We start from the raw sequence: 23506 nt of genomic DNA, 5'->3' as shown, positions 1-23506 counted from the left end.
TGGGAGCACGTGATCGCCGCGCACACCTTTTCGTGTTGTTTCAACAAACACAGCTGTGAAAGGAGGCTTGACGTCTTCTTTGCAGGTCCCTTGTGCTGGGGGTTGGCACCACTGGCACATGGCGGCCGGGCCAGGAGTCTTCAGCACGGCACCGCTCACACACAACACTGGGTGCCAGTGTAGCATCGCGGTTAGAACAGAGATTCCCAACCAGGGGGCCCGCAGGCACAATGGAGGGGGTCCATGGCCTTTCTCCTCCGGCCTTAATGGACTCAGCCACAAGCTAGGGAACTGGCCACTGTTTCTCCCTTCCCCTCCGGAGCATGAGTGAGTTCTCTCGTGGTTTCTGTGCCCGGGAGCGGGATAGGGCCTTCACAGTTCCTCCCAGATCCACAGTAAAACCGTAGAGTTTCTAGTGACTCCTGGAGCTACTTCTCCGTTGCTTCTGGATTTGCCTCAGAAGTGTGTTCAGTTTTGGGCACCCCAGTTGAAGAGGGGTGTAGACAAACTGGAGCGTGTCCAGAGGAGGGCAACAAAGATGGTGAGGGGTTTGGAGACCAAGACTTATGAATAAAGATTGGGGGAGCTTGGTCTGTTTAGCCTGGAGAGGAGACGACTGAGAGGGGATCTGATAACCCTCTTCAAGTATTTAAAAGGCTGCCATGTAGAGGATGGAGCAGAGTTGTTCTCCTTGCCCCAGAGGGATGGACCAGAACCATTGCAATGAAATTAATGCAAAAGACATTCCGTCTAAACATCCGGAAGAAGTTCCTGACAGTCAGAGCAGTTTCTCAGTGGAACAGGCTTCCTCGGGAGGTGGTGGGTTCTCCATCTTTGGACATTTTTTAACAGAGGCTGGAGAGCCATATGACGGAGAGGCTGATTCTGTGAAGGCTCAAGGGGGTGGCAGGTTACAGTTGATGAGTGATCGGGTTGTGAGTGTCCTGCACAGTGCAGGGGGTTGAACTAGATGACCCAGGAGGACCCTTCCAACTTGATTCTAAGATTCTAAGTTGCACAAATGACAACTCAGTTTTCGAATTTTTCTCTCACTGTCTCTTGGCGCAATGAGAGGTTGGGATGCGGATGTCCCCCCTCCAACCAGGGGCCATTGCTAATTTCATTTCAAGATTACACCAAGATCTATGCCTGCTCTGACATACACATAAAGCTCCTAACAGATGAGGCTATGGAGATATACCATAAGATGTCGTTGCCACGTTAGGGTTTATCCAAAATGACTACTGATCTTCAGAGGTCATTTGCCATGGAGAAACTGGTAGCTTTGGACCCTACTGAGACCCTGCCCCTCTCCAACCTACCCTCCCGTATCTCCATCCCCAAATGTCCCGTAATTACCCAACTGTGAGGTGGCAACTTAGCTCTCCTCCATGTTCCTAAACCAGTTCTTCTCAACCATGGTTTCATGAAACCCTGGGGTATCCTGACAGCCCTGGAAGGGTTTCCTGAATGGATGGCTTTTCATTAATGGTGGGGTGGGAAGAGGAGGGACCCCAGGTGGACGTGTACACAGCTACGCTTCCCAACCATATTCTGGTTTCTCAATGGTAAAGAAGAGGAGAAAGGCTGCCCTATGCTTTAGCTTTGCCCGGAAGTATCTTGGGCAGAAGCACTTAGGAGATAAAGAGACCGGCAGACCCTGGTGGGGGAATAAACGTGATCCTCAATGCTGTTGAAAGCCCCTCCCTGCTGATCAGAGCGCCTTCTCAAGAGGAGGGCTGAGCCCCCCCCCCACCGAAATCCATCATTCACTCATCTGATGAAGAACTGTCCCATCCGAAAGAGCAACAGGAATTTGTTAGCGCTAATTGAAATAATATATATTGCCTTTGCTGCACGAATCCCTTCAAAACCGAAAAGAAACAAGGTTACCTTTTATTTCTCCAAAGTTCCCCGATCCCATGGCCAGGAGCTTGTCTTTCCAATCTTTTGATAGTAGCTTTTCAATACTAGGGGTTTCTGAATGAAGGAGAAAAGAGAGAGAGGGGAGTGGGGAAGAAGAAAAAAACAAGCACCGTAAGTGAATCAACATGACTGACTGCACAATAGAACTCATTAAAAGTCTATCTGCTAAAAATAAAGCTTCCCCTATCCTGGACCGGAGTTCATAATGACTTCATCAAGAAACTGATAAGAGGGGAGCGAGGGGAGGAGGAGGGAGAGGGGAAAAAAAAAGAATCTGTTTTGTCACCTGCTGTTTCAAAATCATTAGCTTTTTCCTCTCTCGGAACAAAGCCATTCCCTGTGACAATGGGCACCTCCAAACCTGACGCTCATTGTTTTTTCAATTTAGAGGACAAGTTACTGCTTATAATGGAAGCTTGTCAATTTCAGGGTGTTAGTCTTGCCGTGGGGGGAAAAAAAATAATTACGTTGATAAAAATGCAAAGAGGGGAGGACAAAAAAAATAAAACGCAAAAGAATTAGCGCCTAAATCTGCTACATGCAATTACATCCCTTGGTGTGTTTACAATTACATCCACTTTACAATGTGTTTAAACATAGTGTGGTGGTGAACATGCTGGGGCAAGTCGTCTCCCGCCCCCCCCCCCAAAGTAACACGCACGTTGGTAACAAACATAAAAATAATATTATGGAAATTCCAGATGGAAAGCGCTTTGCAAATATTATGAAATCTAGAGAGCGGGATGACGGAGGGAGGGGGGGAGCCCTGCCTTGTACGGTTGTGGCAGCTCGGTTCACGTCCGGTAGCACATTAGAGATCAACAAGAATTTGGGGGTATACGTATTAGAGCGTCAAAGCTCCCTCGGTCGGAGATGATGACAGGAACTTTGGCACTCAAAGGATTATGCCCCGAAAAATCCGACAAAGAAAGCTCGGCCCTCAGAAACAAGATTTGAGTCCAGGGGAACCTTCGAAATCAACAAGATTTTCGGGGCATGAGCTTCTGAGCATGGCGAGGGGTTTGAAGCCCAAACACTTACATCCTGAAAATAAGAAGGGAGCTCTGACACTCAACAGTTACATTTGAGCCTAGTAGCAGCTAAATTTGATTCCAGGGGTACTTAAAGAGACCAACAAGATTTCTGGGTGTAAACCTTCAAGCAGCAAGAGAGGTTTGGAGCTTGAAAGCCTATATCCCAAACATCTAAAGTAGGGAGTCTTGATATTTGAAAGCTAAATCTGAGTCCTAAATTTGAGCAACTCCATAGATCAAGCTTTCTCAACCAGGGTTTCATGAAACCATGGGGTTTCTTGAACGCCTTGGAACGGTTTCCTGAACGGGTGAGAGTTAATTAATTTTTGAACTATATCTTTAAAATGTGCTAAACACTTATTCGGTGATATGACACTGTATGGTCACGTTGACCCACCCACCTTTCCCAAAATGGCCAGTGATGCGTCTGGAGGGTGTGGGAACGGGAGAGGCCCAGGTTGGGCATGTACACAGTCATGCTTTCCCACCATATTCGGCACGATCGCACCACGTCTGCGGTTCCTAGAATCCCGAAGAATGTATGAGGAAGTTCTCAATGGGAAAAAAAGTTGAGAAAGGTGCCATAGATTCAAGTCTGGGGATATCTTAGAGACCAAGCCTTTCAGGGTAGAGACTTTTGAGTCAAAAGCTTATTTTTTTTTAATCTTATTTGTCTCCTAAGGTGCTGCTAGAGTTGAATTTAGCTGTCGTATCTCACACAAAAAGAAAACCCAACACTCCATATTCCATCCAATCCAGCAACTGCTTCTCTACAGTGACTGGCTAAGATGACTTGGATAATTCATAGAATCACAGAATCATAGAGTTGGAAGGGGCCATACAGGCCATCTAGTCCCACCCCCTGCTCAACGCAGGATCAGCCCTAAGTATCCTAAAGCATCCAAGAAAAGTGTGTATCCAACCTTTGCTTGAAGACTGCCAGTGAGGGGTAGTTCACCACCTCCTTAGGCAGCCTATTCCACTGCTGAACTACTCTGACTGTGAAAAACTTTTTCCTGATATCTAGCCTATATTGTTGTACTTGAAGTTTAAACCCATCACTGCGTGTCCTCTCCTCTGCAGCCAACAGAAACAGCAACCTGCCCTCCTCCAAGTGACAACCTTTCAAATACTTAAAGAGGGCTATCCTGTCCCCTCTCAACCTCCTTTTCTCCAGGCTCAATTGTTTAAGAGAAAGAGAGAACCTGTCCCAGGCTATCAAAATCAGTTAACAATATATTTATATGATCTCTATTTTAATGATAAATGAAACAACCAGAACGAACTCTAGATTTTGTTCCGTTTTCAAAGTAGACCTTTCATCGGTGGTTCTTTCCTCCTGTGATTCTGAAACATATCCTAGAAGTTTTCAATATTTCAGCCAACTCCAAGTTGTAATCAAAATTCTGTGCATATAATACCAGCCTTCAGCTCGCAGGTCTGGGGGAGCTTTGTCCAGATACTAGTATTGAACTATTGAAAAATTCTAGGATAAGTTTCAAAATCACAGGAGGAAACAACCACCGATGAAAGGTCTACTTTGAAAATGGAACAAAATCTAGAGTCTGTTCTGGTTGTTTTCATTTACCATTAAAATAGAGATTGTATAAAAGATATTGCTAAGTGATTTTGATAGCCTGGGACAGATTCTCTCTTTTTCTGTTAGGATATTTATTTAGAACCGCCAATTTCTCATATTGTAGCTGGATAATTATTTAAGCAATGCCTGGTGACCCATCACCCAGTCATTCAGAAGTACACCACTATTTTTAAATATTTATCCTCGGTATTTACGGGGGGAGATAGTGAGGGCATAGATGGGGTTCACTGTTTATCGCTTTTGCATCCTGACCTTGGCGTTTGTGTTTCCTCTCCCCCTGATGCGCCAGGCAGAGTTTTTAATGCACAAGTAAATACAAATGCTAATACGGCACCGCAGAGTGTTAACCTCGGTTCCAAACAATGTAATTGTATATTCTTGTCAGCATTTAGAAGGGTGCCCAATTACAATAGCTTTCCAATCCCGCGATTAGCGCGGCATTCAGTTCGAAAATAGAGTGTAGTAAAAGATAAGTGCTCCAGTGTGTTCCATCTAAATAACAATGCCCACCCTTGCTATCTCGATCTAAGACATGCGACTGCTATTCTCCGCAGTGGGGCTGATGTTGTGTTTGCGCCGGCATATTTGCTTTACCCCCTACCAGGAACCGAAAGAGAGTACATGTTAACTTTTCAAAGGGACCGTCTGGCCTAGAGACCATACAATTATGAGCAACTGGTTAATTCCCTCCATAGAAATAAAAAGGCATTACAAGGAACCTTCATTATCGTGGTTGGCTAATTTTGTTGGCGTTTTCTTTTCTCTCCCCCCCTCCCCCCCAATTTTATTTATGCGTGCCCTCCCTTCCTCTCCCCACATAAGTTAAATGCTTTCAAGAATCAAGGGCACAAGGAGTCTTCAGTGCACAGCCGATCGGGTCCCTGAACCTCATACACAGTGCTCCCTTTGTAAATAGGCCAAGTCGACAACGGCCCATACGTGTGTCTTCTCCTTTGTGGCCCCCACTTTGTGGAATGGCCTGCCAGAGGTGGTCAGGAAGGCTCCCGCTCTCCTTGGTTCTCTCTGCAAACTTTTCAAGACTGAATAATTCGAGAGGGCTTTCCCGCCCAGACAACAGGGCAGCACTGTAGGAAAGGTTTTGGATAAATTATTGGGGATTGTGGTCTAAACGTATGTGCACAGTTTGCTGTGGGCTGAATCGTGTGATGTCATTTCACCTCATTCAATGCGCCATGTGGGCTTCAGTTTTGATTTTATTTATTTGTTCATTTATTAGTTGGATTTATAGGCTGCCACTCCTCGCCCAGCCAGCTTACGGCGGCTAACAACGTAAAAATAATACTTAAAAAAACCCCCCAGTAAAAATGGCTAATCATCCAATCCCACCCCCCAGCCACCACTGATTCCAGGTAATGATGTTGCCTGGAGAATTTTGGAGAAGGGGCTCTAGATCCTCCCAATCCAACCTCAACGAGATGCCTAGTGGAAAAGCTCTGTTTTACGGTCCTGGCAGAACTGTGCCATTTTCCGTCAGGGCTGTTAGCTCTTCCAGGACCACATTCTACCAGGCAGGGGCCAGGACTGAAAAGCCCCTGGCCCAGGTGAAGGCCAGATGAGCTTCTCATGGGCCAGGGACCACCAGCCTGTTGGAACTGGGCACAGGGATTTAGACATAGGGGTGGAGAAGACTAGACTTCTAGTTGGTCCTATTGCGTCATCCATTGAATGTGCCATCCCACTGATTTTATTGACTCACTGTGTGTAATCTGCCTTGCGTCTCTGTGGGAGAAAAGGTGGACTATAAATGACGTGAATCAAATACACATATTGGCTCCAACAACAGGTGTGTCCAAACTGGTCAGGTGACAGAGCAAACCTGTAAAGTCTATGATCGAGTTTTACTAGCCCAGGACTATTAAGACTGGAAGCAGCTCTCCAAGTTGGTCAACCATGATTTTGAAACCTACCATGAAATCTTTATGGAGCCTGAGGGTGGAGAGAACAATAAATACTTGCCTAACCCTCCACAGAATCTAAGTGCTAGGCTAAGTAAGCATACACACCAAGCAATACTCATCTATATGGAAGAGTTTTACAACTTGCACCGAAATGCCTTCAGTAATATCTATGCGACCATCCGACATGTGCCTCGTATCAGGCCAGGCAAGTAGAACTGCCAACAATCCCATGGATTTAGACAACTGTTTTGAAAAGGTACCACTTCAAAGACTCCTCAGTAAACTTAGCAGTTGTGAGATAAGAAGATGGCTTCTCTTATAGATTAGAAACCGATTAATTGACGGAAGCAAAGAGCAGGAACCCATGGACCATTCTGACAATGGAGGGGAGTAAGTGGTTTCCCGTGCCTTCTTTTGCATAGACTTATGGTGACCCAGCAGGGGGCTTCAAAGCAAGTGGGAATCAGAAGTGGTTTGTCATCGCTTCCCTCTGCAGAGACTCACAGCAACCCCAAGAAGGAGCTTCAAGGCAAGTGAACAGCAGAGGTGGTTTGCTATTGCCTTCCTCTAAAGAGCTTTTCTTGGTGGTCTCCCTTCCAAGTACCAATCCTGCTTAGCTTCCAAGTTCTGATGAGATCGGGCTATACCATCCTGCCTTCCCTCTTCAATGGTCCATTGAGTCCAGCACAATGCATTCCGATTGGCAGAAGTTCTCCAGGTTCTAAGTTCCAGAAGGGTGTTACAAAGCCCCTAACATGGTGGGAAACTGGTGATAGTCAGGAATGTACCTGGGACTTCCTACCTGTGATGCCACCAGGCTATGACTCTACCTGCTTTCCATTGGTTCATGACTCCATTGGTTTCAGAACTCATTAGCCCTGGACCTCTCCTTAATTTCTCCCCAGTGGCTCTCAAGGATAGGAAACGGGAGTACCTAGAATGGCATTGTAAAGGAGATCACAATGGAGACAAAAGGGAAAGACGAAGGGGATAATCCAGCCTTGATATTTTTTTTCCGTCCTGGATGACTGCACTAATTAGTTTGTATTGCAAAACTTCTGGCAGTGGGTTCTTAGTTCAGCAGCACTTAGGGATTGCAGGAACCAAACCATTCTACATCTTCCTGGGATCAGGTTGGGTGCTTTTAATGCTAATTTAGAACAAGACATGTGCAAACTCGGCGGGACTAGGATCGTTTCCAGGAATAAAGAGAACACTAAAGGGGTTTGAATTCATGCTCCTTTGAATTGCTGCCGTACAAACCTGGTTCAAGGACTGCTTCCCAGCTTTAGCAGATCTGTTATGGTTTATGTTTATTACATGGTTATGATCTTCGGAGTCGGCTATGGAGTGAAGGCACTGAATCCTTCTGGTGCGTGTGTATTTCACAGTTCAGAGACGATTTACCGTAACCTGCTTCTGCATCATGACCCTGGTGCTCCTTGGCAGTCTCCCAACCACCTACTGACCGAGTCCAACCTTGCCTAGCTTCCAAGGTCTGAAAAGATCAGGATAGTCTAGGCTCTCCATGCTAAGGTATGATAGATGCCAGCGTGGAGAATGTGTCTGTTTGCCAGAATTTTGTGAGAACGCTTTGGAAGTTTCTGAACCAAGACTCACTACGTAGTCTTGGACAAACTTTCCAAAGAACCTGGCCGCTTGCCTCCTTATACCCTCTGCAGAGCACTCCACTCTGCGGGTATGAATCTGCTGATGATCCTGGGACCCTGGGAAGCACGCCTGGCCTCAGAAAGGGACTTTTTGCTCCTGGCCCCTACCTGGTCAGTCTTTAGGAGATAAGGAACAGCCATCTTGTTTCAGCAACCTTAGGGGTGCTATAATATTTGGCATGAAATACATACTGTGGGTGTATTCAAGAATACAACGGGCACTAGATTAGGGGGGGTGGGGTGAAAGAACTCTGCAGACAGACTCCCTCTCCCCCTGCCCCCCAGGACCTGGAAAGGATCCAGGCAGCTGTTAAGGAACTCACTGGCAGGGGCAGCTCTCACGCGGCAGGGATCTGCAGCCTCCAAGCCTCGGAGGGAAGTGGAAGGAGGAGGGGGTGGTCAGGCATGGGGGATGGAAGATGATTGGCTGGCCGCTGTACAGACAGGCAAGCCGGTTGGAGGAGGAGGCACTCAGAGGCAGGACAGCCACCCTGAGTGGCTGTTATGTGCTGAGTGGCACTTAAGCCCCTAGACACATTCCTCCTCCAAGCCCTTACCAGAACAATATAGTGGAACAGATTAATTTTTGGATAAACTGATCTCCCCCCAGATATTAATCACATTTGTGCTGCCAAAGGGGACAGTCAGAAGAGCGAGGCATGAATATTTTTTTAAAATAAATAAGTGTTCAGAAAGCTTATTTATCTGTACCCAAACATTTTGATGGGCTTGAGGATGAAATATGCAACACTTTCCACTTCCCAAATTAACTATGGTAATTATCAGTAACAAGAAACACAGGTGGAAAAGTGCTCTGTCTCATTGGACTGTCTCTGTCCCTCTTTCCTGTGAACATACAAAGCTGAGAAATTATACACAACAATTCCATATATATATATATATATATATATATGGAGAGAGAGAGAGAAATTTCCCTGCATTTTCTGTTATGGAAATCCACCATTGTTATCGAGAGTTCATAATAAGACGATTTCGGTCCGCTTCCCTGACTATTACAAATACACCCAAGGTGTGCGTTTTCCTAGCAAATAGTTTCAGAAAGGGATTTAAAAAAAAAAAAACCAACAAACTCAATAGGTCATATAAACATTTTTTTCTCCCCCCTCCCTCTTGCTGCTTTTTCTTTCTTTTTAAAAAATCTTGAGTAGTAAGTAAACAGGCTAGAATACCAGGGTATTTGCGGTAGAAGACTGTCAGTCATTAAAAGCTAACAAACCTTTGCAAAGCAGGAATGCAGCAATAGAAATCCATTGTGAACTAACAATGGGCTACAGAACCTCCAGGCACCAAAAGCAGACCGTTTTTGCTTCTAAGTCTATTGTCAGCAAAGTCCGTGACAAAGCTTTTCCCCTGCAGCTAGACAAAATATTCACCCCGGTGCGGCTGGTAAAGAAACAGAAGACTTCTGTGTAACTTGTAGAGTTAAAGCAACAGTAGCCCCAATTCCGGTAGGGGAATAGGTTCAGGATTTCGGGCTATTGTTGAACAGAATGTACTGGGGGTGAGGAAAAACAGAACGGCCCCTTCCAGAAACAATGCACTGAAGCTAAGGTGGGCTCAATCTTCCTGGGCGAAATTGTGGCAAATCAAAATTGCTCACCGCAGAATATGGAAGGTTGACATTCAGAAGGGTGTGCTGTCAGGTGACCTCAAAGATGTCCGTTTGCATAGTTTGGTGCAGTGGTCAAAAACGACGGACTCTGATCTGGAGAAACAGGATCGATTCCCCACTTTTCCTCCACATGCAGCCAGGTGGGTGACCTTGGGCTAGTCACAGTTCTCTCAGAGTTTTCTCAGTCTCACCTCCCTCACGGGGTGGCTGTTGTGAGGACAGGAAGAGTAGGCGATTGTAAGCTGCTTTGAGACTCCTTTGGGTAGTCAAAAAAACGGGGTATAAACCCCCCATTCCAGCCCAGAGGTCCCTAGTCTTGTTGAGCCCTAGAGGCTCACTTAGAAACTTGAGAATAGGTGCCACCCTAAGATGATTGTCATGGAACGGGTTGTCATAGCGAACACCTGCCTCCTAGGAAGCCAGTTGTCTCTGCGTATACCTGCACTAGCCAGGTGGAAGAAAGCCAGGACCAGCTCTTTCCTTGGGAAAGGTGAGAATGGACACTGGGAAATACATCAACAGGAACCGTGTTTGGGAGCCCTGCATGACCCTCTTTGAGTGCAGTACCACTGTGTCTCCAGCATTCCTAGCATGTTTGGGTCAGAGGCATTCTATAGCACTGCCTTGCTCAACTTTTCTACCATTAAGAAAACCCTGAGATGTTATCCAGGCTTTGAGAACCCCCAAAAGTGATGTGATTGTGCAGAATAGGGTTGGGAAGCCTAGCCGTGTACATGCCCCCCCAGGGGCTCTGCCCCTTCCCACCCCTTTCAGGCCCATCATTGGCCATGGGGAGGACGTGCTTTAGGATGCTTAGGGCTGATCCTGCATAGAGCAGGGGGTTGGACTAGATGGCCTGTATGGCCTCTTCCAACTCTATGATTCCATGATTCTATGGTCACTCATGGTCAAATCAACGGATAAATGATTATATATAGATTACCTTTAATGGCAAATTACACACACACAAATTGAATTAACTCCCACCCATTCAGGTAACTCTTCCAGGGCAGTCAAGAAACCCCGGGGTTTTGTGTCCAAGGCACCATATGGCCTGGAAGTGGTGACAAGCTTCTTCTCCTGGCATGGCCATACCTGGGGTGGGGGGATACGGGATGTCGTCCCATGATCTGCAGGGAGGGGAGGGGCCTCGTTCTCTCACTTCCTGCCCAAGGAATTCTGCACGGACATTTTAACACTTTTTCTAGCTGTCCTGTTGGTTTCCCGCCCCCAGCTGAGCACAAACCTACCCAGGTAGGGCTACTTGTGGCTCTCACAGTCCTGAAGGCCTTCGAAGGATGGTGGCCCTCCCCTCAGGGCTGAGGCACATCTCTTTTTCTAACTTTAGGATGCGTAGGGCTTTAGGATGCTTAGGGCTGATCCTGCGTTGAGCAGGGGGTTGGACTAGATGGCCTGTACGGCCCCTTCCAACTCTATGATTCTATGATTCTATGATTCTAACCACTGTGAACTGGGCCTTTTCAGTATTGGGCTGTTTTAACTAGGGTTGCGCACTCCGGTGCGGTTCGGCCACTTCGGAAATCACCGAAGCCCGAGACGCCCAGCGCTGTGATGCACAAAGGAGGGGCTGTGGGGCAGCAATGTGCCAGCAGGCACCCCCATGCTGTTGCAAAGCTGTACACCTACGTGCGGGCACCGGCTGCTGCCACCGCCCCTCCTCTCCATGCCGCAGTTCTGACCGCCTCGGGCTTCGGGGATCACCAAAGTGGCCGAACCGCACCGGATCGCACAACCCTAGCTTTAACCTTTAATAAAGACTTCTGTATTGTGAAATAAAAAAATGAAAGCCCTGGGTTTCATGAAACCCTGGTTGAGAAAACCTGCTCTAGCATTTCTGCTGTAAAGCAGGAAAGAGCGACAACGAGGATATGGCAAGAAGAGAGAAGTTTCACCATAATTATGTTAAGCTGAAGAAGGAAGACAGGAGGAGAATAGATGCTTTCGAATTATGGTGTTGGAGACGAATGCTGTGAATCCCATGGACAGCCAAAGTTACCAACAAGACAGTTTTAGAGAGGAGCAAACCTCTAATGTCATTAGAAGGGAAGATATTACGGCTAAAGCTCACTTACTTTGGACACATCATGCAATCAAACTTGCTAGAAAAATAATTAATGCTCGGCATGGTCAGCAGCAAAAGGAAACGTGGTCGCCAAAGGATCTGCTGGCTCGACACGATCAAAGCCGACACAGGGATGACCATGAACCAACTAAAAGAAGCAGTCAGAGACAGGGACGTATGGTGGAGACTTTCCTATAGAATCGCCGAGGGTCAGACACGACTGAACGGATAACAACAACATGTTAAGCTGTGAAATCTCTGATGGTGGCTCTCCGGAGGCACACATTCTTGGGACTAATCAGTGTCCTGTTCTTCCTTCCTCAGGCCCCACTCCTCCTCCCCCCCCCCATTTCTCCTCCTCTCTGTCTGACAGCTGCCTCCCCATCATCCCAACAGGTGTTATTAGGCCCCCCGAACAAAGGCCAAGGCTTTTAAGCCACTGGCTGTTGACAAGTGAAAAGGAAACAACAAATGGCCAGCACTGCTCTTCTCCCTGGGTCACTCAGCCAACGGTAATCGCTATTCTTTTTATTTATTAGTTCTGCGGCACTGTCCTCTAACCTGCCTTCAACCCCCCCCTTCCCCTCTTTCATTCCGTGACAGCCAAGAGCATTTTAACTTTTAATAAAAAGGCGGTGGGGAGGGGGGCGACAGTAGAGTTGAGACGCACAGCTCCTGAGCCAGCTCTTTCGGTAAAGTGACCAGCTAATGAATGTTGTCCATTTAGAACTGGATAATTTATGATGTCAGCAATGTGTGGGTGGGGAGGGGAGTGGGGATCAGCATTGAGCCATTAGTTTGTGGCGAGCATTAACAGAGCAAAGCGGGGGGGGGGGGGGGAAAGAGAGAGAGAGAGAGAGAGAGAGAGAGAGAGAGAGAGAGAGAGAGAGAGAGAGAGAGAACGGAAGAAAGAGGAGCAGAAGTGCTGTTTGGTTTTTTTTGTACCCCACTTTTTACCATTGGAAGGAGCCTCAAAGAGGTTTACAATCGCCGGTCCCTCCCTCTTCCCACAACAGACCCCCTGTGAGGGAGGTGAGGCTGAGAGAGCTCTGAGAGAACTGTGACCAGGCCAAGGTCACCCAGCTGGCTGCCTGTGGAGCAGTGAGGAATCAAACCCGGTTCTCCAGATTAGAGGCTGCCTCTCTTCACCACGACACCGACAGCTCTTCAGAACTTCGCCAAAAATCGAAATATTCAAGCATTCGTCAAAGAGGATGCAAGGTTTTGATGACAAAGTTATTCCGTGTGTTTCGAGGGACAATTTTTCACGACAGTCAAAGTTACCCATGCACAAGATCTGGAGGACTGTCCTTAGGGGTGCCAGCCTCCAGGTGGGACCTGGCGAGTCCCCAGAATTACACCTCCTCTCCAGACTACAGCGATCAGTTCATTTGGAGAACATGGATGCTCAGGAGCAGCCTTACTCAATGCAGAATATGGCTGGGAAGCAGAGCTGTGGACACGCCCACCTGGGGCCCCTCCCCTCCTCACCCCTTCCAGGCCCATCATTGGCCATTTTGGGCGGGGAGGTCAACATGCCCATATATGGTCATATCAACCGCTAAATGTTTAACGAATTTTAAAAATAAATAAAAATGAATTGACTCCCACCCCTGTGGGAACCCTTCCAGAGCTGTCAATAAACCTCAAGGTTTAATGAAACCCTGGTTGAGGAAGCTTGATCTGGAGCAGGGGTAGTCAAACTGCGGCCCTCCAGATGTCCATGGACTACAATTCCCAGAAGCCCCTGCCAGCGAATGCTGGCAGGGGCTTCTGGGAATTGTAGTCCATGGACATCTGGAGGGCCGCAGTTTGACTACTCCTGATCTGGAGGGTGGGCTGTATGGCATTGTGTCCCTGTCCTCCCTAGGGTCCTCTATCAAATCTCCAAAACTGGCAACCCTATTCCCCTATTGTACCCCACTGAGGTCTCTGCCCTCCTTAGACTCCTCTATCAAATATCCAGAACTCTCAAGCCTAATATTCCTTTCCTTTCTTTTTTGCAAATTAGCTAAATCAAATTGTTTCTGAAAAATAAAAAATTATTTCAAAAATCAAGAGCAGAAAGCTACCACCATCCTCGGGGAGCACGCGCAGGGATGGAATTCTCTTCTCCGTCTTCTTGCAGGCATGACAGAATGTTTTGCCACTGGAAGTGAGAATTAAACCACAAGCGCCTGATGCTAAACAACTCCACATCCTGATCTCCTCTTGCATAACATATGCGAAAACAAAATCAGGATCTTTATTGTGCCAGATGCTGGAAGGGAGGAACAATTCTTCTTCTTCTTCTTTTATTTTTTAACTGTTCTCCATAATTCAGATCTAGAGAAGACCGAGGTAGTTTCACACTAAATCAGAATTCTTTTTTTTCCAAAAAATAACGTAGATGATATTTGCATGAAAGCATAATGTCAAATTAAGTAGAAATTATTAAAGCAAATGTCAGCTTTGAATTTGCTTAGGCAGGGGGAAAAAATCTTGCAAGATTTGCTCATGAGCTTCTCTGCTAAAGTACAGCATTCCATCTGCTTTGGCAATTCACTCTTTTCGTTCACGCTCCTCACCATTCATGGGTTATTCTAATAAGGGTTGGTTGTTTTGCTTGCTTTTTTTTCCTTTTCTTGCCCTCCGTTATTTCCGGTCTAGATAAGGAGTGCAAAGACAGTGGCGATTTCCCTTTGACAGAGAGAGAACATGAGAAGTGAAGGAGGTGACAAAATAACTTCGTAGAGGGAGGGCAGCCCCAGATACTTGTTAGAAGTGACCTCGAAGGAAATGTACAGCAATAGTTAAGCATGTTATCTAGTTGCCCTCACGATCTGGACACTCAATGTGTCCAGAGGAGGGCAACAAAGATGGTGAGGGGTTTGGAAACTAAGAGGCATGAAGAAAGGTTGGGGGAGCTTGGTCTGTTTAGCCTGGAGAGGAGACGACTGAGAGGGGATCTGATAACCATCTTCAAGGATTTAAAAGGCTGCCATGTGGAGGATGGAGCAGAGTTGTTCTCTCTTGCCCCAGAGGGACAGACCAGAACTAATGGGATGAAATTAATTCAAAAGAAATTCCATCTAAGCATCCGGAAGAAGTTCCTAACAGTTAGAATGGTTTCTCAGCGGAAGATGCTTCCTCGGGAGGTGGTGGGTTCTCCATCCTTGGAGATTTTTAAGCAGAGGCTGGATAGCCATCTGATGGAGAGGCTGATTCTGTGAAGGCTCAAGGGGGTGGCAGGTGAAAGTGGATGAGCGATTGGGATGTGAGTGTCCTGCATAGTGCAGGGGGTTGGACTAGATGACCCAGGAGGTCCCTTCCAACTCTATGATTCTACGATCTGGCTACAGAGGGCAAAGGAGAGAAGAAATGACAAGTTTATAGGTTATATGTTCACAGACACACACAACCAACCACTGTCTGTCCCTCAAGATTTCTGGGGGGATCTAGTTTCCCCTCAAATCCCATTTAAAATCCCCCACATATTTGAGCTGCAAAGGAACCTCCTCACACACAAAAAGAGACACATTTTGTTCACAACTTATCGCACAATTTATCTTCTCTAGAAATTCTCAGAGATACTTAGAAACTTAAAAAAAATTTTTTTTGGATTCTGCCTTCGTATCCAGAATGGAACTCACTGTTTTCATATCTACCAGCAGGTGAGGGATTCCATAATCTACACCAGGGGTAATCAAACTGTGGCCCTCCAGATGTCCATGGACTACAATTCCCATGAGCCCCTGCCAGCATTCGCTGGCAGGCACTCATGGGAATTGTAGTCCATGGACATCTGGAGGGCCGCAGTTTGACTACCCCTGATCTACACCATCGATCCATAAAAAGAAATTTTTAGGATTTCCAAAATGGCAGCACCAGGTTTGCAGAGGCCCAGATTTCGATCAGACATGTGATCCAAGAAGGTGAGAAAAGAGTCTTCCCACCCTGATGTGAATACCCTACTTAAAACTTGACCTATCTGAGCTGTTGCCTGACCTGGAAGGGAGGGGGGGAAATGCAGGACACCCACCTTTTATTTCTCTTCTAGGGGCTTCTAGGTGCAAAGTCGTGTCTGACCCATTGTGATCCCATGGACTTCTAGGGCCTTAAGCCTCCCCTTATCCTTTGACAGTGTAGTTCACATTTATTTATTTACCTTATTTATAGTTCAATTTCACAGCAATCCTTCACAATAAAACACCATAAAATAGCCATAAAACCACATAAGAAGAAGAAGAAGAAGAAGAAGAAGAAGAAGAAGAAGAAGAAGAAGAAGAAGAAGAAGAAGAAGAAGAAGAAGAGTTGGTTCTTATATGCCGCTTTTCCCTACCCGAAGGAGGCTCAAAGCGGCTTACAGTCGCCTTCCCTTTCCTCTCCCCACAACAGACACCCTGTGAGGTGGGTGAGGCTGAGAGAGCCCTGATATCACTGCTCGGTCAAAACAGTTTTATCAGTGCTGTGGTGAGCCCAAGGTCACCCAGCTGGCTGCATGTGGGGGAGTGCAGAATCGAACCCGGCATGCCAGATTAGAAATCCGCACTCCTAACCACTACACCAAACTGGCTCTCTTAAAACCCACCCTGGCAGTGACAGAAACTCCCTCTCCTCAGCTCAACAGACTTCTTAAAACTCCCTCAGTTGGACAACCACAGAGGTGGCCTGATGAGCCGGCTAGCTCACAGAGGGACCCACCCTGGTGGAAAAAACTCTGCTTTACAGGGCCTGCAGAACTGGGAAAGTTCCATCAGGGCCCTCAGCTCTCCTGGGAGCTCATTCCATCAGGTTGGGGCAGGGGTACCCTGCTACATCTCTGAGTGGTGACAAAAGAAAAAATGCAATAAAAATTGGCCATCAGGTTGATGGCATGCCATGACTTCCAGAAGTGACATAATGACTTCCAACAGTTTTTCCTATCATTTTGAGTTGTTCCTTGAAATATATATGGATATACCACAGAGTTTTGGTGAATCCTAGAGTGGCATGTTCAGTGTCGTGTGCCTGCCTCACCCACTGCTTCTTAGCTGTTGACTGGCAACCCTGATGGGTCTACCACAAAGCCACTCTCATTGTCCTAACATTTCAATGACAATGCGATACATTACAAAACAGATTGCCCCAAACGGCTGACAATCTGGACCTTCTGCAAGGGCCTCTTTTGTCAATGTTTTTCTATGGGACAGCTCAAATATCCTGGTATCACAGCCACTGATTGGATAGTGTGCATTATACCAATGCCAGCCATACCAATTTAGGGCACACCCACCCATCATTATTTTCCAACAACGTTCCTCTAATTTTGACTTCTTACGGATGACAAAATATTTCCTGTTCCCTATAAATCACACATACATTAACCCACTGGTCCCCAACCTTTTTATCACCGGGGACCAGCCAACGCTTGACAATTTTACTGAGGCCCGGGGGGGGGGGTAGTCTTTTGCTGAAGGACATAGCTGCCACTGCCTGAGCCCCTGCTCCGCTTGCTTTCCCACCGGCGCCCCTGACTTCCCGCCGCCCACTGGGGGGCGCTGCCAGCAGCAGCTGTGCAGTGGCATGCTGAGGGGGAGCCCCAGCCATGGCGGCCACCAGAAAGCACCAAAGCTGAGCCAGCGGCAGAGTGGCAGGGCAGCCCCCGAGGCAGCAGCTGGGGAGGACGAGGAGGAGGAGCCGCGGCCCGGTACTGACTGATCTATGGGCCGGTACTGGTTCCCGCCCTGGGGATTGGGGACAGCTGCATTAACTCATACACAGTTTGAGTTTTTTCACTGTTGGTCTTGTAGATTTTTTTCTGTATCATACATGTGCATTGAACTGGTTTTGATGGACCTACAATGAACTTCAGTCATACGTAATATAAGGAGAATGATTGACTGCTCCATGAATGAAGCTGGAAAATTCATGCCTTTTATGGACGGGGGGGGGGGGGAGGAATTGGTGTGAAGTAACAAAAGAAATGTTTGCTCCTCAAAGACACAGAATCATGGGTTCAAGTCACTCGGCACAAAATTGAAGCCAGAACAGGTAATTCCACATATTTTGTTAGCTATCTGAATCTCATGGGTTGGTTTGGAGAGCTGATTCAAGAAGTTAAGTAAATAGACAGAAACGCTAACATTTACGACCCTGCAGCTGAGCTATTTTAAATGATCACAACGCAGTTTGAGTGTTCTATGGTTTGTTTGCCCATGCATGCCATAAATATTGATGCACTTGTATCAAAAATCTGAAAAGCAAGTGAGATTATTTAGCTCGGAAGAAAACACACACATATACCAGTAACGGGAGAAGTTCCCACCAACTCAATAGAATCCCATTTAGATAGTTCTCTGTGGGACTAGCACACAATCCCGTAATCTCTGTGGGACGTTTAGCTATATTAAATTAACGGGGTCTCTTTGTATTCATTTTTCAGCATCCTCCTATGCTCTTTACAATGGGGGATCTGCAAGGTGCCCAATTAGAAACTCTGACTCGCAGAAACACTGGCACATGACTCCAGAATACAATATGGTATTGTTATGGGGGAAATGGAGAATACTGGCCGTGGAAAGGGAGAGGAAATGCATCAATTTTGCAAAATAAATCTATGTATATAAATAGGGAGACAGACATTCGTGCGCACTTAGCTGCTAAGTGTCCCAAGTTTTAGCCTCAAGAACCTTAAATGAGTTATTATCTCACAGAGGGTTTGTCATCCTGCAGAATGTGGAGGGGAGTGGAATCCAGAGTGGGGCTAGAACTCAGGAAACCCCGGGCTGAATCCTACTCATGCCATTGGGTGACCTTGGTCCAGTCACACAATCGTAGCCTAACGTACCTCACAGAGGATAAAACAGAGAGGAGAATGATGTACACCAGGGATAGTCAACTTGTGGTCCTCCAGATGTCCATGGACTAAAATTCCCATGAGCCCCTGCCAGCATTTGCTGGCAGGGGCTCATGGGAATTGTAGTCCATGGACATCTGGAGGACCACAGGTTGACTACCCCTGATATACATCAATTAGAGTCCCCACTCAGGAGAAATGATGGAATATTAAGGAACAGGGTTTTTAACTCCAGACAGTGGTACTTTCAGAGAGACAGAGAGGGAGAGATGGAAAACATACAAGTTCTTGTGCTCTCCTTGGCAGCACACATACTAAAATTGGAGCAATACAGAAAAGAAAAACATACAGGCTCTTTACATTTTGAATCTTCTGGAGGAAAGAAGCCTGCCAATCAATTTACACTTTAGCTTTGGGTAGAAAACTGAGGGTGGATGGGCAGACCCACTCTCATAATGTGAAACTAAGTAGTCTTGGACAAGCTGTCCATCTAGCCTGATATACGATTGGGAAATGCTTGGGGGGTGTTGCTGGGAGTGAGCAGAAGTGAGTCCAAGGGACCAAATTCTACAAAGCCCTGGGAGTGAGATAGGTTGAGGGACTTGGGAATGTTCAGCCTGGAGAAAAGGAGGTTGAGAGGGGACATAATAGCCCTGTTTAAGTATTTGAAAGGTTGTCACTTGGAGGAGGGCAGGATGCGCAGTAATGGGTTTAAGCTACAAGTACAACGATATAGGCTAGATATCAGGAAAAAGTTTTTCACAGTCAGAGTAGTTCAGCAGTGGAATAGGCTGCCTAAGGAGGTGGTGAGCTCCCTCTCACTGGCAGTCTTCAAGCAAAGGTTGGATGCACACTTTTCTTGGATGCTTTAGGATGCTTAGGGCTGATCCTGCGTTGAGCAGGGGGTTGGACTAGATGGCCTGTGTGGCCCCTTCCAATTCTATGATTCTATGATTCTATGATTCTATGAATTTGGGGTGGGGGGAAACTCAGCGGAGGACAAAGCTATGGTGTCCACCCACCAAAGCAGCTATTTTCCCCAGGGGAACTGATCTCTTTAGTCTGGAGAGGCCCAGTAATTCTGGGGAATGCCCAGGATCCTAGGGCTGTTGTCTCAGAAATCTCCGTATGGACCTCCTTGCAAATTCAGAGGTTCTTTACAATTAAATAAGTACAATTTTAAAATTAAATTTACTAACTAACTAAATAAAATATTTCCCATTAAACGTCCTCCGAGAGGTCCTTCTTGTCAACACTGGGAGTTCAATATTTTCTCCCATATTAGCTTCCTGGTAATGAGTCCATAAGAGCCTCTTGTGGTGCAGAGTGGTAAGGCAGCAGACATGCAGTCTGAAGCTCTGCCCATGAGGCTGGGAGTTCGATCCCAGAAGCCGTCTCAAGGTTGACTCAGCCTTCCATCCTTCCGAGGTCGGTAAAATGAGTACCCAGCTTGCTGGGGGGGTAAACGGTAATGACTGGGGAAAGGAATGGCAAACCACCCTGTATTGAGTCTGCCATGAAAACGCTGGAGGGCGTCACCCCAAGGGTCAGACATGATCCAGTGCTTGCACAGGGGATACCTTTAATGAGTCCATTTCCCGAGAATCTATTTGTTAGTTCAAAAACTAACAAATTCTCCAGCTTCTCCATCCCTCCCAAACATTTCCATTTCACCACTGTCAACGAAAAGGGGGAGAGGGCTGGAAACAAAAGAAACCCTTCTGCCTGTGACCTCACGGTGCAATATTTCTGACATGGTTTATAGCGGGGGCCATGCAGATTGCGCTGAGAAGCCGCCCTCGTAAATAACAACAAAGCGGCCGTGAATTATCCGGCCTGTAACTCAGGCAAAAAGGTGTGATATCCATTTATGCGATATGACCCCCAGCCCGCAGCATCTTAATTGAATTGCAGCCATTCATTTAATCAGCCGCTCGGCAATATTTTCCGCATCGGGGCGGCAAAAGAAAGATTCTTCCTGTCCAGCCACTTGCTCTTTCCAGCTAGCATGACGGGGAACGACTAGGGAAAGGGTCCAATGCGGAAAACGAATGTACATGCTGAACGAGGTAGAAAATCAGTGTGCTGCATATGAAAAAATGAGTGCGGGAGGAAAAGTGCTGCTCGTGTGGTCGGACATCAGGGTTCTCAGCCGTGGCAGGAACTGGAGGAATCTTTGGGGGCAGGGATAAGGGATGTGTGGCACCTACGGGCCATGGCATCCAAGACAAAACCTGGAAGTGAAATCAGCTAGATCTAGGCTATATGCAACGATATAGGCTAGATATCAGGAAAAGATTTTTCACAGTCAGAGTAGTTCAGCAGTGGAATAGGCTGCCTAAGGAGGTGGTGAGCTCCCCCTCACTGGCAGTCTTCAAGCAAAGGCTGGATACACACTTTTCTTGGATGCTTTAGGATGCTCTGGGCTGATCCTGCGTTGAGCAGGGGGTTGGACTGGATGGCCTGTATGGCCCCTTCCAACTCTATGATTCTGTGATTCTATGATTCTAGATCTAAGAATCACTGGAAAGGTTGGGGGAGCTTGGTCTGTTTTAGCCTGGAGAGGAGACAACTGAGAGGGGATCTGATAATCATCTTCAAGTATTTAAAAGGCTGCCATGTAGAGGATGGGGCAGAGTTGTTCTCTCTTGCCCCGGAGGGACGGACTAGATCCAATGGGATGAAATTAAGGCAAAAGATATTCCATCTAAACATCCGGAAGACATTCCTGATAGTTGTAGCGTTTTCTGATGGAGAGGCTGATTCTGTGAAGGTTCAAGGGGGTGGCAGGTGACAGTGGATGAGCGAGAGGGTTGTGAGTGTCCTGCATAGTGCAGGGGGTTGGACTAGATGACCCAGGAGGTATCTTCCAACCCTATGATTCTATGAACCCTATGGTAAAGCCTAGAGTTCACTGATGTTACTTGAAGGAAGGGGGAGGGGGTGAGGTGGCATTGTAGCATCCAGAATGCCGAATTATTTTAAAATAACTCTCCCACTGCCAAGATGAGCAGCAGAGACAATGAGGGCTCCTAATGGGAGTCCGGCAGCCTTATCACATGCCCAGGTCCAAACTGCAGAGAGTGCTGTGAGTTCTCATGCTTCGGCTTGTGTAAGAAGTTTCTGAGTGTTGCGTCAAAGTCCAGAGCAAGAAGAACTCCTCCGATCTAATTTCACTGAATTTATGTTATATTTCCGCATGAGTTATTCTTTAATCAGTCCTTTTCACTTTAAAGCTTCTGCGTGGAAGAGGGCTTCCACATGGGGAAGAACAACTCTGGCTACAACCCAGGGGCCCCAGACTGGAGTTCCAAGTGCAGTGCTCTCAAGAGTGGCAACAAAGTTGAGGACTTCTCAAGGCCGTTGGCAGCCAGAGAATCATCCCTTTCCTTCTTCTCTGCCTCCCTTTCCATTTTCAAGATGGCAAACTAGCTCATGGGACGGTATTCAGACATTTCCTCTCCAGAAAGATATGCTCAATGGTTTCCGATATTATGCAAAGCCATGATCCAATTATCATGTTATGTATGGGAATCCCTGACGTGGTTAGCCCAAGCTGGGACAATCTCCTTAGATCCTGGAAGCAAAGTCCTGACAAGTATTTGCATGGGACATCTCAAAGGAATACCAGGGTCATGACACAGAGGAGGGCCATGGGAAACTATTATTGTTATTGTTATTTGATTATTTCCTGCCACTCCCTAAATAGGCTCGTGATGGGTAACAGCAGTCTTAAAACCCCAGTCAAATCCCCTTCAAAGACATTAAAAATTCCCAATGTGGCGGCCACAATCCCATTCCATCCCCACCTACCAAGGCGATAGAGAAGGACACGTATATTTCAGAACCTCCAGGGGGGCAACGTTCTACCTTGCAACCCCAGCCTCAACCATAGACCTGGCGGAAGAGCTCCGTTTTACAGGCCCTGCAGAATGCTGACAACTCCCGCAGTTGCAATCAAAGGTCACGGCATTAGGAAGGTTGAGAACCACTGTCCTATAGGTTCAGCATGGTTGCAGAACCAATTTAGCATGGTCATCTGAATGTAGGCCACTAGTGATGGCTAATTATGGTCAGTGAATGACTGTTGATCCAGGATCTGAAGCCACAGTATATAGCAGGCGTAATCAAACTGCGGCCCTCCAGATGTCCATGGACTACAATTCCCATGAGACCCTGCCAGCATTCGCTGGCAGGGGCACCTGGGAATTGTAGTCCATGGACATCTGGAGGGCCGCAGTTTGACTACCCCTGTTATAAAGCCATAGTATTAGTCAGAGCCCATCACAGAGTTTATTTACTTATTTATTATTTATTTTTCAGTTTATATCCTGCCCTTCGTAGCATGTTGGCTTGGAGTGGCTTCTAACATTATTTTATTAACAAATATATAATAAAAGAAATATAATCAATTAGATTTTAAAACCATCATCTTGAAAAAAACAAAACAAAACAAAACACACCAGCTTTATAGGCAATGTAATCCCTTTAAGAGCATCTCAGTTTTTCGGGATGTGGGGAGTCATCCAGATAGTGGTATATAGTTTCACAAGATGTGCTGACATAGATATCTTAAGTTCATCCGAACCTGTCCATGACTTGTCATGGAGACTTTCCAGCCAGGTCTCAGGGCAAAAGGCAGGGGGGAGAACTAAAGCCGTGAAACCTGAATTTGCCAAGGCTAACTGGGATTGGAATCATGTCCACAAGCCAAGTCTTGGTTTCACAAATTAACCGTCAACAAAATAAGCCTTGATTTTGTGTTACCCCTGAACTCAGTCATTGCTTTTAAATACCTCCTGGGTATTTCCAGGATCTAAAATG

General features: G+C 46.7%; 1 protein-coding gene across 13 annotated transcripts in view; it reads right to left on the bottom strand.

Moving 5' to 3' along the window:
- Window positions 1-23506, bottom strand: part of SOX5 (SRY-box transcription factor 5) — a 909709-nt gene that overhangs the window by 244225 nt on the left and 641978 nt on the right. For all 13 annotated transcript variants that reach the window (XM_077340178.1, XM_077340177.1, XM_077340179.1 and 10 more), the window contains one exon: window positions 1894-1980. In XM_077340178.1, coding sequence (XP_077196293.1) covers window positions 1894-1980 — 87 coding nt within the window. The remainder of the gene's footprint in view (window positions 1-1893; window positions 1981-23506) is intronic.

The sequence above is a fragment of the Paroedura picta genome, chromosome 5 (genome assembly GCF_049243985.1).
Source record: "Paroedura picta isolate Pp20150507F chromosome 5, Ppicta_v3.0, whole genome shotgun sequence".
Taxonomy (NCBI): Eukaryota; Metazoa; Chordata; class Lepidosauria; order Squamata; family Gekkonidae; genus Paroedura; species Paroedura picta.
The sequence above is the reverse complement of the archived record's forward strand: the minus strand, read 5'-3'. Positions and strand labels throughout refer to the sequence as shown.